The sequence below is a fragment of the Heterodontus francisci genome, chromosome 27 (genome assembly GCF_036365525.1).
Source record: "Heterodontus francisci isolate sHetFra1 chromosome 27, sHetFra1.hap1, whole genome shotgun sequence".
Classification (NCBI taxonomy): Eukaryota; Metazoa; Chordata; class Chondrichthyes; order Heterodontiformes; family Heterodontidae; genus Heterodontus; species Heterodontus francisci.
The window spans coordinates 66159694-66174791 of NC_090397.1; the positions used below are offsets into that span (position 1 = coordinate 66159694).

Consider the following 15098-nt stretch of genomic DNA (forward strand, 5'->3'; position numbering starts at 1 on the left):
ATTTAAAGAAACAATTCAAAGGGTTAAACAAAAGTACATTCCGTTCAAAAACAAAAACTCGGCAAGAAAGACCCATTTGTGGCTCACTCAGGAAGTTAAGGACAGTATTAGACTTACAATGTTTCCAAAAATAGCAGCAAGTCTGAGGATTGGGAGTGTTTTAGAAACCAGCAAAGGGCCACCAAAAACTTGATAAAAAGGGAAAAAATAGAATATGAGAGTAAACGAGCCAGTAATATAAAAACAGATTGTAAGAGCTTTTACAAGTACATAAAAAGGAAGAGAGTAGCTAAAGTAGATGTTGGTCCCTTAGAGGCAGAAACAGGAGAAATCATGGCGAATGAGGAAATGGCATTGAAAAAATATTTTGTGTCTATCTTCACAGTAGAAAACACAAGTTCCATACCAGAAATGAGCAGTAATCTTGGGGCTAAAAAGAATGAAGAAATTAAGGAAATTGATATCAGCCTCGAAAAAGTATTGGAGAAAGTTGAGGGACTAAAATCTGAAAAGTCCCTGGAACCAGATGGCCTAAACCCTAGGGTTCTAAAAGAGATAGCTGTAGAGATAGTGGATGCGCTGGCTATGATTTTTCAGAATTCCTTAGATTCAGGAATGGTCCCGTCAGATTGGAAGTTGGCAAATGTTACACCGCTTTTCAAGAAAGGAGGTAAAGAGAAAAAAGGAAACTACAGGCCAGTTAGCCTGTCATTGGGAAGATGCTGGAAACTATTATTTAAAAAGTCTTAACATTACACTTGGAAAAGCATAGCAAGATCAGAACAAGTCAGTATGGTTTTACTAAAGGGAGATCCTGTATAACAAATTCATTAGAGTTTTTTGAGGATGTAACTAGGAGGGTAGATAAAGGGGAACCAGTAGATGTAATATACCTGGATTTCCAAAAGACATTTGATAATGTGCCACATAACAGATTAATAGGCAAGATAAGAGCTCATGGTGTTGGGGGTAATATATTTGTGTGGATAGAGGATTGGTTAACAAACAAACAGGAAGCAGAGAGTGGCCTTAAAGGGGGCATTTTCAGGCAGCGAATAGTGGGATGCCACAAGGATCAGTGCTGGGGTGTGAGCTATTTACACTCTATATTAATGACTTGGGGGGATGAAGAGAGAGAGAGAGTAATGTATCTATGTTTGCTGATGATACAAAGCTCGGTGGAAAGGTAAGCTGCAGGGAGGACATAGAGAGGCTGCAAAGAGATATAGACAGGTTAAGTGAGCGGGCAACAAGATGGCAAATGGAGTATAATGTAGGGAAGTGTGAAGTTGTTCACTTTGGTCGTAAAAATAGAAAAGCAGAATATATTTTTTAACAAGTGTGAAACTGGTAAGTGTTGATACTCAGAGACTTGAGTGTACTTGTACAAGGAATGCACAAAGTTAACATACAGGTGCAGCAGGCTATTAGCAAGGCAAATGGCATGTTGGCCTTTATTGCAAGTGGATTGGAGTACAGAAATAAAGAATTCTTATGAAAATTACATAGGAATTTGGTGAGACTGCACCTGGAATACTATGTGCAGTTTTGGTCTCCACATTTAAGAAAGGATATAGTTGCACTGGAGGCGGTGCAGCGAAGGTTTACTAAATTGGACCCTGGGATGAGGGGGTTGTCCTATGATGAAGGCTGAGTAAATTGGGCCTCTATTCTCTGGATTTTAGAAGGATGAGAGGTGATCTCATTGAGACATAGAAGATTCTGAAAGGGCTTGATAGGGTAGAAGCTGAGAGATTGTTTCCGCTGGTCAGTGAATCTAGAACATGCGGGCGCACTCTCAGGATAAGGGGCCGATCATTCGGGACTGAGATGAAGAGAAATTACTTCACTCAAAGGGTTGTGAATCTTTAGAATTCTCTACCCCAGAGGATTATGGATGCTCCATCGTTGAACACATTTAACGCTCAGATAAATAGAGTTTTGGTCTCGCAGGGAATCAAGGGATATGGGGAGTGGGCAGGAAAGTGGAATTGAAGCCCAAGATCAGCCATGATCATATTGAATGGCAGAGCAGGCTGGGTGGGCCATGTGATCTACTTCTGTTCCTATTTCTTGTGTTCTTATGAACATATTAACAGATATATGTTTGTAAGCTAATTTAACACTGTACAAATTTACAACATTTACCGTTGGAATATTTGCTACAAATGGTCAGGAAGGTAGCAAAGATTCTTGGGTACACTATTTTAGCTAGCTACATCCCTATGCAGCAGACTTGATTCAGATGCAGGTGCTTGTTCACATTTCGTATCATCTAATATATTTTGTGCAGTAATCATATTAGCCACTGTCACATTAGATATTTATCATGGAATATAGCCTGTTCAGCTTATAGGACAGCAAGTGTTTATTGAGGTTTCAATCTGAAACCTGACATCCTGAGAACAATGAAAGATATTGGCTTGGATTTCGTGGTCAGCGGCAAAGCTACAGCACTCACCACTGACCTCGAAGAATGGTTCCCATAAAGATCTAGCAATCTCTGTGATATAAATTTTCCCAACGTCAGTTTGAATCTGGCATCAAGTCAAGGGGGATCTCCAAGCATCCAGCAACAGTGATGTCATAAAGCAGGCTAGGCAGCCAATCACATTGAAGCATTCTTATAGACAGCAAAGCAGGAAGCAAAAGCCACTTTCAATTTAAATTTTACAGATAACAAAATAAATAATTGGGACATACCTATGGGATTAAGGTATAAGCTAAAATATCATAAACAAGCTTTAAAAATTGTTTTAAAAATGGAGAAATTTGTTATTCAACAAATATAAAAAGCAATGAAGCTATGCACTTAGTACACCATTAAAACATGTTACACCTCATTCAACAAGGAGTAATTTTTGCAATGGTTTTTACTGCGAGACTAATAGCACAACAATGGGGACCCTCGTCAGTTCAATTATTTCCACTTGATTGCAGTCTGGGGGGGCGGTGGACCTCTGGAGAAGCCTACTCTCACTGACAGCAACTTCTGGATTTCCACGTTTAACTGCACATGTGTGGACTCCAGAAGCTGCTCAATTTCAGAGGAACAACGACAGTGAACGCTGACAGTTTTTCCTTCACTACTACCACAAAATCTGGGCCAAGTTAAAATTCCAGCAACCGTTCACAATCTTTGCTGCTACAACAGTCCAATTTCTGGGAACTCAGTAGGAGTTGTTGCCAGGTTAGGCTGGTGGAATTTCTTTGGGGTGTGGGCGGTAGGCAGATTAGTAGTCAGTTTTGTCAGGGCACTATCAGGTGAACTCCCAGACCATGGCAGTGGTTATATATGGCTATTTTACTTCAGTCTTCACTGCTGCGGATTATGCTGTTACCATTAATGCAATGTGAATTTGTAAATGCCAAAGTGGATGCAGATGTAATCCTGAAAATAAACAGGGGTCTCAAATTGGATCAGGCTGGTGATTCAGACAGTGTTTACCCGAGGCTGCTCCAAGAATGGGAGCTATGCTAATTGAGGCCTTTGCTCATATATTTAATAGCTTGCTGGAGTCTTTAATCATTTCCATTGACCGAAGTGAGGTTCATATTGTACATATATTCAAAAAGGGAAACTGGTCAGACCTAAGGAATAAATTATCAGCCTGTTAGCTTGATGATAGTTATAAGAAAGTTGTTTGAAGGGATCATTAAGGATACCCTGTATGAGTACTTTGACAGAGAAGAATTATTAGAGACTCACAATATGGCTCTGAAAAAGAATGTTATGTCTTAACAACTTTGATTGAATTATTCAAGGGGGTTACTAGATTGATGGATGTAGGTAGCCCTGTAAACATTGCACATTTAAATTTTCAAAACATTTTTGAAAGGTACATTTCACAATCTCAGGATGTCCCAAAGTGCTTTACAGCGAATGAAGTACTTTCAAGGTGTAATCACTATTATAATGCAGGCTAACAATTTGCACACAACAAAGTCCCACAACAGCACTGAAGTAAATGACCAGATCATACATTTTTAGATTTTAGTTGAGGGATAAATATTGTGCAGAACACTGGGAGAGTGGCACAGTGGTTAGCACTGCAGTCTCACAGCTCCAGGGACCCGGGTTCAATTCTGGGTACTGCCTGTGCGGAGTTTGCAAGTTCTCCCTGTGTCTGTGTGGGTTTTCGCCGGGTGCTCCGGTTTCCTCCCACCGCCAAAGGACTTGCAGGTGGTAGGTAAATTGGCCATTGTAAATTGCCCCTAGTGTAGGTAGGTGGTAGCGAATATGGGATTACTGTAGGGTTAGTATAAATGGGTGGTTCTTGGTCGGCACAGACTCGGTGGGTTGAAGGGCCTGTTTCAGTGCTGTATCTCTAAATTAAATCCCCTACTCTGCTTTGAATAGTGTCATGGGATCTTTTGTGTCTACCCAAGAGGGGAGGCAGCTATTTTGTTTAATGTCTCAACCCTAAAGATAGCACCTCCCTCAGTATTGCACTAAATTGCAGGCTACATATGTTTATGTTGAGAGATACAGCACTGAAACAGGCCCTTCGGCCCACCGAGTCTGTGCCGACCATCAACCACCCATTTTATACTAATCCTACACTCTTCAGACTACTAGAAAAGATCGGATGTCCACCAAAGCTACTAAGTATCATCACCTCATTCCATGACAATATGAAAGGCACAATTCAACATGGTGACTCCTCATCAGAGCCCTTTCCTATCCTGAGTGGTGTGAAACAGGGCTGTGTTCTCGCACCCACACTTTTTGGGATTTTCTTCTCCCTGCTGCTTTCACATGCGTTCAAATCCTCTGAAGAAGGAATTTTCCTCCACACAAGATCAGGGGGCAGGTTGTTCAACCTTGCCCGTCTAAGAGCGAAGTCCAAAGTACGGAAAGTCCTCATCAGAGAACTCCTCTTTGCTGACGATGCTGCTTTAACATCTCACACTGAAGAGTGCCTGCAGAGTCTCATCGACAGGTTTGCGTCTGCCTGCAATGAATTTGGCCTAACCATCAGCCTCAAGAAAACGAACAACATGGGGCAGGACGTCAGAAATGCTCCATCCATCAATATTGGTGACCACGCTCTGGAAGTGGTTCAAGAGTTCACCTACCTAGGCTCAACTATCACCAGTAACCTGTCTCTAGATGCAGAAATCAACAAGCGCATGGGTAAGGCTTCCACTGCTATGTCCAGACTGGCCAAGAGAGTGTGGGAAAATGGCGCACTGACACGGAACACAAAAGTCCGAGTGTATCAGGCCTGTGTCCTCAGTATCTTGCTCTACGGCAGCGAGGCCTGGGCAACGTATGCCAGCCAAGAGCGACGTCTCAATTCATTCCATCTTCGTTGCCTTCGGAGAATACTTGGCATCAGGTGGCAGGACTATATCTCCAACACAGAAGTCCTTGAAGCGGCCAACACCCCCAGCTTATACACACTACTGAGTCAGCGGCGCTTGAGATGGCTTGGCCATGTGAGCCGCATGGAAGATGGCAGGATCCCCAAAGACACATTGTACAGCGAGCTCGCCACTGGTATCAGACCCACCGGCCGTCCATGTCTCCGCTATAAAGACGTCTGCAAACGCGACATGAAATCGTGTGACATTGATCACAAGTCGTGGGAGTCAGTTGCCAGCATTCACCAGAGCTGGCGGGCAGCCATAAAGACAGGGCTAAATTGTGGCGAGTCGAAGAGACTTAGTAGTTGGCAGGAAAAAAGACAGAGGCGCAAGGGGAGAGCCAACTGTGCAACAGCCCCGACAAACAAATTTCTCTGCAGCACCTGTGGAAGAGCCTGTCACTCCAGAATTGGCCTTTATAGCCACTCCAGGCGCTGCTTCACAAACCACTGACCACCTCCAGGCGCGTATCCATTGTCTCTCGAGATAAGGAGGCCCAAAAGCAAAAAAAGAACACTAATCCCATATTCCTACCGCATCCCCACCTGTCCCTGTATTTCCCTACCACCTACCTATACTAGGAGCAATTTATAATGGCTAATTTATCTATCAACCTGCAAGTCTTTTGGCTTGTGGGAGGAAACCGGAGCACCCGGAGAAAACCCACGCAGACACAGGGAGAACTTGCAAACTCCACACAGGCAGTACCCAGAATTGAACCCGGGTCACTGGAGCTGTGAGGCTGCGGTGCTAACCACTGCGCCACTGTGCCGCCCACTATGTTGAAGTCACTAACGTGAGGCTTGAACCTTATCCTTCTGACTAGAGTGCGACTATTGATCCATCTAAGATGGAGTCAGTAGGATGGAGGGCAAAGCCTGGGTTGGATAGGGAACTGCATTCTCATAGACACAGGGTCATCATTAAGGTAGTGGTTCTCTGTGGAGACTGGTTACTAGTGGAGTCTTGCAGGGATCAGCGTCAAGAGAATTATTCTTCACAATCTATAATAATGATCTGACTAAAGGTGTTAGGGATATTGTTCATGCGTTTGCAGATGACACAAAGGTCTGTGCCATTGTCAGAACCCTGAATGAGAAAGAATTGCTATCAGATCTAGATTTGATGGGAAAATAGGCATGCATCAGGCAGATGACATTTAATATCGATGAATACTATTCTGTACATAAGTAGGGCTAACGTCTAGCATGTTTAGACCATGCTAAGTTCCAAATTAAACTCTGCTGATAAGGAAACGGACCTCAGTGTTATAGCACGAGGATCTAAAGGCTCACCACTGGTGCTGAAAGGTTATAGTGAAAGAAATTAGAGGATGTATAGCTAGGCCAATGCAATATGAAACAAAAAGCATTATAGTGCCCTGTAAAGACATTGGTTGTGCCTTATCTAGAATACTATGTTGAGTTCTGATCTCTTCCCATGATGGAAAGTATAGCAACCCTGGAAAATGTTCTGAGGAAAGCTACTTGACTCATTCCCCATTTAGAAATCCTTAGTTATCACAATAGATTCAGAGAAATGGGTCCTTTTACTCTAGAAAATCATTAATAGTTTAACTAGTCACTCATCTTATTGCCATCTGTGGAACTTTGCTGTTTGCAAATTAGCTGTTTGCCTACAAAACAAGTGACCACACTTCAAGAGTAATTCATTAGCCGTGAAGCCGAAGACAATGAAAGGCACTATATGAATGCACGTTCTTCCATTCTGATTATGATATTACTCCATTTAAAATAAATGAGCATCTTCATTAAAATGATGAAATAATTTATATGAACATGCTACATATTGCTAACCTAATGTAACGAGTGAGAAGCTGCAACTTGGGAAAAGACCAAATAAAGTTACAGTGTTCTGCCAAAAATCAATATCAATTTAAAAAAACTCAAAGGACCATAAATATAACCCAGCTATTGCCTCAAACCTTTCCCCTTTATTCTTTCTACCTCTGTTTCTATCTGCGTGTGTCTTTATCGTGTATGCATGCTAGCGTGATCACGTAGTCGTTAACCGAATTAGAGTTTAAGATTAATAAACTTCCACCTTTCTTGTTTAGATCTAAGAAAACCTGTCTGATTAATTTCTTTGCCTTACAATTGGAATGCAGTGAACAAGGATTCACTGAGGGGGGGGCTAAAAACAGCATTTTAAAAATTAAACCCTGTTACGGTTAAACCAGGCAAAGGCTGAGAGAACATAAGAAATAGGAGCAGGAATAGGCCATTCAGCCCCTCAAGCCTGCCCCACCATTTAATATCATCACGACTGATCTGCCCCAGATCTCAACTCCTCTTTCGTGCCGGCTCCTCATAGCCCTCAACTCCCCGATATTTCAAAAATCTATCGACCTCCTCTTTAAATACCTTCAGTGATCTAGCCTCTGGGGTAGAGAATTCCAGACATTCACTACACTCAGGGAAGAAATTCCTTCGCATCTCAGTTTTAAATGAGTGTCTCCTTATTCTGTAACTATGTCCTCTAGTTTGAGATTCCCCCACTAGTGGAAACATCTTCTCAACATCTACCCTGTCAAGCCCCCTCAGAAACTTGTACGTTTCAATAAGATCACCCCTCATTCTTCTAAACTCTAATGAATAAAGGCCTAACCTGTTTAGCCGTTCTTGATAAGTCAACCCCTTCATCCCAGGAATCAGCCTAGTGAATCTCTTTTGAATTGCTTCCAATACCAGGATATCCTTTCTTAAACACGGGGACCAAAACTGTACTCAGTACTCCAGGTGCAACCTCACCAACACCATGTACAGTTGTAACAATACTTCCCTATATTTAAACTCCAAGTCCCTAGCAATAAAGGCCAAAATTCCATTGCCTTCTCAATTACTTGCTGCATCTGCATGCTAACTTTTTAATGTTTCATGCACAAGAACACCCAGATCCCTCTGTGCTGCACTTTTTTGGAGTCTCTCTCCATTTAAATAATAGTCTGCCTTTTGATTCTTCCTACCAAAGTGCATGACCTCACAATTTCCTACATTAAACTCCATCTGCCAAGTTTTTACCCACTCATTCAACCTATCTATATCCCCTTGCAGATTCCTTATGTCCTCATCACAACATGCCCTCCTACCTATTTTTGTATTGTCAGCAAATTTGGATACATTTGGGGAACCCCTTTCTCACCTGGTCGTAACAATTATAATATCCTATTTGTAATTAAGGTACTCAGAATGTGCTTACCTACTGTAGGGTCTCCATCCGAAACCATAATGATGAGCGATACGGATCGCGGATCCAGCAGACCCAAGTTATTGGCTTCCGTTAATATATAAATGGCTGAGAGGATTGCTTCATTAATGTTTGTTCCTATTTATAAAGATTGAAAACTGTAAATGAATGATGCATGCAATATAAATGGAAGTGCTGTTAATATGCCAATCAGTGGAGCTACTTGGAAATAGATAGGTCCATTAGTATGCCTTTTTATAATTTGTTTCATTGTTAAAAACAAGACAAACTTTTTTAAAAAAAACTGTTGACCTGTAAATATTCTACTTATAGAAATATCAAATTTCTTTTGTACTGATCTATATATAGATACAGGCACTGATCTTGTCTCTAGTCCTTTACTCTTCAGATATCATGGCCGGAATTTTATATTGGGCGGGAGGCCCCACCCACCGACCAAAAAGTTGGTGGCAAGCCCAGCTCCACTGTGCCTGGGGAGCCACGCCGGGATTTTTTGCTCCCCAGGCACAGTGGACGGGACTTCCACCTCCTTAAGGCAGGGGACTGCACCCAGCCATCAGAAGCAAGAGGAAGGATGGCCTCGGAACACAGGTAAGTTTTTGGGGCCTGGCTGGGGACAAGCGGCCGGGCCCTGGCGAGGGAACGGGGGGGCGGTGTGCGGTGCTGTGCATTGGGGGTGGTCAGGGTTTCAGGGGCAGCCCCCTGTGGGGCACAGGGTGCCTGATCATGAGGGTCTCCCCACCCCCAGCTCGCAAGAAGGAAGCCTGGTTTTACCAGGCAGGGTTCTTAGGGCCTTTGCCATTCGGCCGTCGCGGGTAAAATATCAGCAGTGGCGGGAGGAGGCCAAGTGACAGTTAATTGGCCACTTAAGGGCATTGATTGGCCTGGGGTGGGCAGGCCGTTTCTTGCCGCCCCGCGTAAAATTGTAGCAGAGGCAGAAAGGCATTGGGAATGGCTCCTCCTGCCTCCGACTCAATTTTACTGCCCCCCACCCCGCCATGAGCTGGCTCGTTGGGTGTGGGAGGGGCTGCATATTTGTACCACTAAGTACAAGTTCAAACCTGTGATTCATCATGTAGCAAGTGCTATGCTTTAACTCTGCTGTTGTGAGGAGTTGAATCGAGTCCAGGTCTTTCCCCAAAGGGATAATCAGTGGCGAGTCACCCTGGATTATTCTTACATATCTCCTAAACACGTACCACCATTAGGCTGGATTTTCTTAATGTATTTTCTGGCCTCCTCAATCTGGTTAGGAGTGGCTGGAACTAGATGATCATTCCAGAAACGGATATTGTGGTTGAAGTCAATGATGGTGAATTGGTCCTCTGGACGGAGATCTGCCAGGATCGTTGCCATGGCTTCAACGGTCTAATTTGGAGAATGAAAAATATTGATTGGCTGAAAACACAGTGGAGTTGCTTACTATTGGATTCAGGTTTCCAGAATGATGTGATTTTTAACAATTGTTAAGTGTCACATTTTTGAGTTAGTTGTCCTGTTTATTTGCACGCACATCTAAAAGTTTAGCCACTCAGTAAAAAAAAATGCAATCTTAATATTGTCATAAGCTCGTATTTTTCTACAAAAAGGATACATTTTGTGAGGCCCCTCTCTCTCTGGACTTTGTGTGGAGCCAGTGCACATCAGAAAATCATAGGCACGCTTCTATCAACCATCATTTGAATTCAACAAATGGAGAATTTCTGAATGTGCACTGGTCATGTGCAACACCTTATCAGTAGCATGAGGTCTGCTAAAATTTACCCAAATTGTGTCCACCAAATTTAGGGATTTAATGTCTTCTCGTAACATAGACTTCTCTTTGTGTGCTATTTTTACATTGTCACTAAGTTGTTTACTTTAATTGGGCTGATGATTGTATTAAAATAGTGCACAGAGAATTATTACAGAAATGTGTTCCCCGAGAGTTACCAGCAGAAGCTAAACTCCACAGGATTGTAGAAGCTGATGGGATGGAAAGCTAGCTAGCCTGATTCTATTCAATGCCAATCTCTAATGTCAATGTTCTGAATGCACGTAACTGAGAACAACAAATTACTTTTATTTCCGTTTTGTTTAAGAATTGGAATGCCATTCCAACCCTTCCCAACCAACTTCAACTACATTGACAGTCAATGCACTTCAAACTACAATGATATTCACAACCACGACTAGCCCTTTTTAACTTAATAAATATCCCAAGGTGTTTTACAGAGGAAAAGTGGACACCAAGCAGTAGTGGAAGAGTAAGGGGAGATGCCTGATTACGCTGTCAAAGGGATTTTAAGTAGGTGTTTGAAGGCAATGAGATTATTAGCAAGGTGGAACAGTTTAGGAATGGGGTCCTGATTTCTGAAAGCTCTGCCACCAAAGGATTAATGATTATGAAGTCAGCAGATTTTTGCAAATATGTGAGCAAAAACCTGTAGTTGATTATTAGGAAATTTTACAGCTGGTATGTAGGAGATTTACATACATGCCATGTGCACACAGAATAAACTTTTTCTATTTTCTGTTTAAGGAGCAAATTTGAATGGACTGTTTAACAATATTTTAAACTACTTTTGAAGGAGTATCTGTTTATCAGGAGTAATCATTATTGCCTCTGTTTAGTTTTCCTAATGTTTCTGTATTTTGAACTGACTAATATCCTTTGATGACTCAGCTATTGTCTCAATGTGTATGTGATTAACATTACTGAATTGCAGCTTTTATCTTGTCTGTGCTCTCCCATATATTTGCTCTTTACTGCCACGAGAATAACTGTAAATTAAATACTCTATCGTGATGTGATACCCTGTTTAAATATTTTACAAAAATAACACCTGGACAGGGAACTCTGAATTACAATGCAAATTGAGTATAGATGCAAATTGTAAAACGGATTGGCAGTGTTACCTAAAAGTTGTTCTGTGAGCAATTATATTAATGACTGCTATTCTTGGGTTTAAATATGGCACTGCTGGGGAGGAAGGGATGGAAGCATTCAAATTTCTGTAAATTAGAAGCATGTTATTAGATCCCTATTATAATGACTATAAAATTGATGTGTCAGCTGTGGCTCAGTTGGTAGCATGCTTGCATTTGAGTTAGAAGGTTGTGAGTTCAAGTTACACACAAGAACTTGAACACAAAAATTGAGGCTAACACCCCAGTACTGAGGGAGTGCTGCACTGTCCGAGGTACTGTCTTTTGGATGAGACTTTGAACTGAGGCTCAGTCTGCCCTCTCGGGTAGATGTAAACGTTCCAATGGCACTATTACAAAGAGGAGCAGGGGAGTTTCTGAAGAGTCACGCCCGACTCGAAACATCAACTCTGTTATTTTCTCTAAAGATGTTGCCAGACCTGCTGAGTATTTCCAGCAGTTTTTATTAATAAATTAAAGATTTCCAGCATCTGCAGTATTTTGCTTTTATTTGAGTTATCCCCGGTGTCCTAGCCAATATTTATACCTCAACCAACATCACTAAAACAGATAATCTGGTCATTATCACATTGCTGCTTTGTGGGAGTTTGTTGTGTGCAAATTGGCTGCTGTGTTTCTTACATTACAACAGTGATTACACTTCAAAAGTACTTCATTGGCTGTAAAGCACTTTGAGCCATCCGGTGATCACGAAAGGTGCTAAATAAGTCCAAGTCTTTCTTTCTTTCTAAAGTGTAATTTAGTAACACATGGAGTATATAGTTCTATGCCAAGAATCCTACTGTGATCTTGAACTGTAAGCCAATCTATTCGAGCACTCATAAGGAAGCTGAAAAATATGGCATTAAATATATCTTAGTTTTAAAAAATAAATTGTTTCCATATAACAAGTCATTTAAGTATAATTATATTCGTAATTAGGTACTTCATCATGAAATTGAGAGTTTGTTTTGGCATTGAAAGTGTTTAACATTCCAGACACATCACTCTTTACTAAAGATATCATCTGAGGCCAGCAGACAAAATTTCTAATTGGTTAGAAGTCTTGTAATGATTTTAAATGTATAGAAGCTAAACTAGGTACAACAAAATGGAAATGCTGAAGGTGCCGCGCCTAACACTATAAAGTAGTGTTGTTTGCTAACTTTATTAAGGGCCACAATCTTCCACAAGGATAGTGGCATTGCAGCAATGATGGAGGCAGTACAGCCAAGGTTCACTAGATTAGTTGCTGGTATGACACGATGATGAGAGGCTGAGCAAATGGAGCCTATATTCTCTGGAGTTTAGAAGAATGAGAGGCGATCTCATTGAAACTTACAAGATTCTGAAGGGGCTGGATCGGGTAGACACTGAGAGGTTGTTTCCACTGGCTGGGGAATCTAAAACACGAGTGTACAGTCTCAGGATAAGGGGATAATCATTTAGGACTGAGATGAGGAGACATTTCTTCACTCAAAGGGTTGTGAATCTTTGGAATTCTCTATCCCAGAGGGTTGTGGATGCTCCAACCTTGAATTATTTAAGGCTGGGATAGATAGATTTTTGGTCTCTCAGGGAATCAAGGGATATGGGGAGCAGGCAGGAAAGTGGAGTTGAAGCCTAAGGTCAGCCATGATCGTATTGAATGGCGGGGCAGGCTCGATGGGCCATGTGGTCTACTCTTGCTTCTATTTCTTATGTTATGATCCAACATGCTGTACCACAGAATGTGATATGGGTGTCTTCCCAGGATGCCTCACTTGGGGAACTCCTGATTTCAACTGTACCAGACGGCAGAATTGCCTTTCACTTTTGTTGTGGATGTAGGGAAGCCCTTGCTTTCTCACTGCTTCATCATTCTGAAGAGCAAAAGAAGAGGGGGAGGGAATGACATAAAGCAGTGCGACCATGAAAACAGCAAATGGACACACACAAGAATTCAGAATGGAGGAAGCTGTTTGACAAGGATATATTCTCCTAACTTTTCAATCTGAGGGAGCCTCTTTCAAGGAAGCATACAGAAAGTCAGAAATAGAAACTGTAATAACCTAAGGTATGCAGATGATGTATTTAAAGTTGAAAATACAAAAGGATTAGAGAAACTAGTGAACAAGTTGGTGACTGTAAGCAGCTATTATGGACTCAAGTTGAACACACAAGAAACTAAAGAAATGGAATGTAGCAACTAGATATCAACAGGAATTCATGTACAAATACATACTGAAAGATCACAGCTTCAGTATATTTTGCTGTTTGGGATCCATGAGTCACAGGGTACAAGTCCTCAGAAGAAAATTAGACCGACCCTAGCAACAAAGGCTATTGGAAGGCTGAACAAAATTTGAAAGATTACAGGGATATTGTGTGGAACAAAGAAGAGGTTTTGATATGGCCAGTATAGCTTAATTGAGAATGAGCCATGGAGACATAAAAAGAATGACATAGAAACTTGTCAGCCTTTGAGATGTTGGATTACAAAACAAGATGAAAGGATCTGCTGCACCACTTTAGCAAATTGTAGCAATATCACTGAAGCAAAAAGGCCTACCTGCTTCATTTTAATTCCCCACATTGAGCCACTGACATCAATGACAAAGATAATGTTTTTGGGAATAGGGGGAAGGTTGCTTGGAGCAAAGAAATGAGCAAAATAACCATTGGAAACCTACAGTAAGAGAGAAAAAAGATTAGCAACACTTTAGTACAAAATAGGTGACAGTGAACTGTTCTTCAAAAAAAAAATCAGACAAGAACAAAATGTAACCTGAATGTTTCCACCATTGAGCTCCTGTTTCAGATCATATCTCACAACAATGCTTCCATCAATGGCAGAGTCTGAACAATTTGGACATTTCCGCTGCTGGTCGAAAGTTGGCTTGAAGGAAACATGAGCCTAAAAATACAAATTGGAATTGAGTGCCTCTCAAAGTAATGGCGTTCAAAGTTGAATCTAGCATTGGTCTCTGGGCTGTATTTTGGGAGATATTGTGATGGTGAACTTTTCTCCTTCACCCAGCACATCAAATAATTTCATTACACCATGGCCTGTTGCATTTGACACTTTGACAGGCTTTACAAAAAGGTTAAAATCAAAACAGTTACTGACAGAATAACATATTCTGGAGGTAGCTCGGCAGACAGATGTCTGGAACTAAAGTTGCCAGGGACAATAGCAGTTCACCTAATATATTTTGTATGGGTTGAAGGCACCTGGGCTATGAGGAATATCTGGATTCAACAGGGCTGATTTGAACTATAACCACCTGGTACAAACATTGGCCTGAAATTGGTGCCAGATTAATTACTGTCCCATTCACGTTGGCATGCCAGGCACTGCCATCTTGGTAGTAGTTTTTAGATAGATGGTCTACTGCTTTTAAGGTGCAAATTGGGATCCTGTGTTGTATATAGGACCCCAAATGCAATTTTATCATACAAATGGGCAAAGTGCGTGCTACCAAAATACTCCGGCCTGCAGGTACTTCTTCCCCGGATTGCCTTTCCCGCCTGAAGGCCGATGGCTCCATGTAGGAATGGCCTGACTTCCCGTGTTCCCCAGTCTGTGAGCTGCATCAGGGTTCTAGTATTTT

General features: G+C 41.7%; 1 protein-coding gene across 2 annotated transcripts in view; it reads right to left on the minus strand.

The window, feature by feature from the left end:
• itih2 (inter-alpha-trypsin inhibitor heavy chain 2) overlaps window positions 1–15098 on the minus strand; it is a 56315-nt gene that overhangs the window by 19837 nt on the left and 21380 nt on the right. For both annotated transcript variants that reach the window (XM_068059514.1, XM_068059515.1), the window contains exons 8-11: window positions 14273–14401; window positions 14057–14173; window positions 9798–9966; window positions 8590–8715 (exon numbers count right to left, since the gene is read on the minus strand). In XM_068059514.1, the coding sequence (XP_067915615.1) occupies window positions 8590–8715; window positions 9798–9966; window positions 14057–14173; window positions 14273–14401 (541 nt within the window). The remainder of the gene's footprint in view (window positions 1–8589; window positions 8716–9797; window positions 9967–14056; window positions 14174–14272; window positions 14402–15098) is intronic.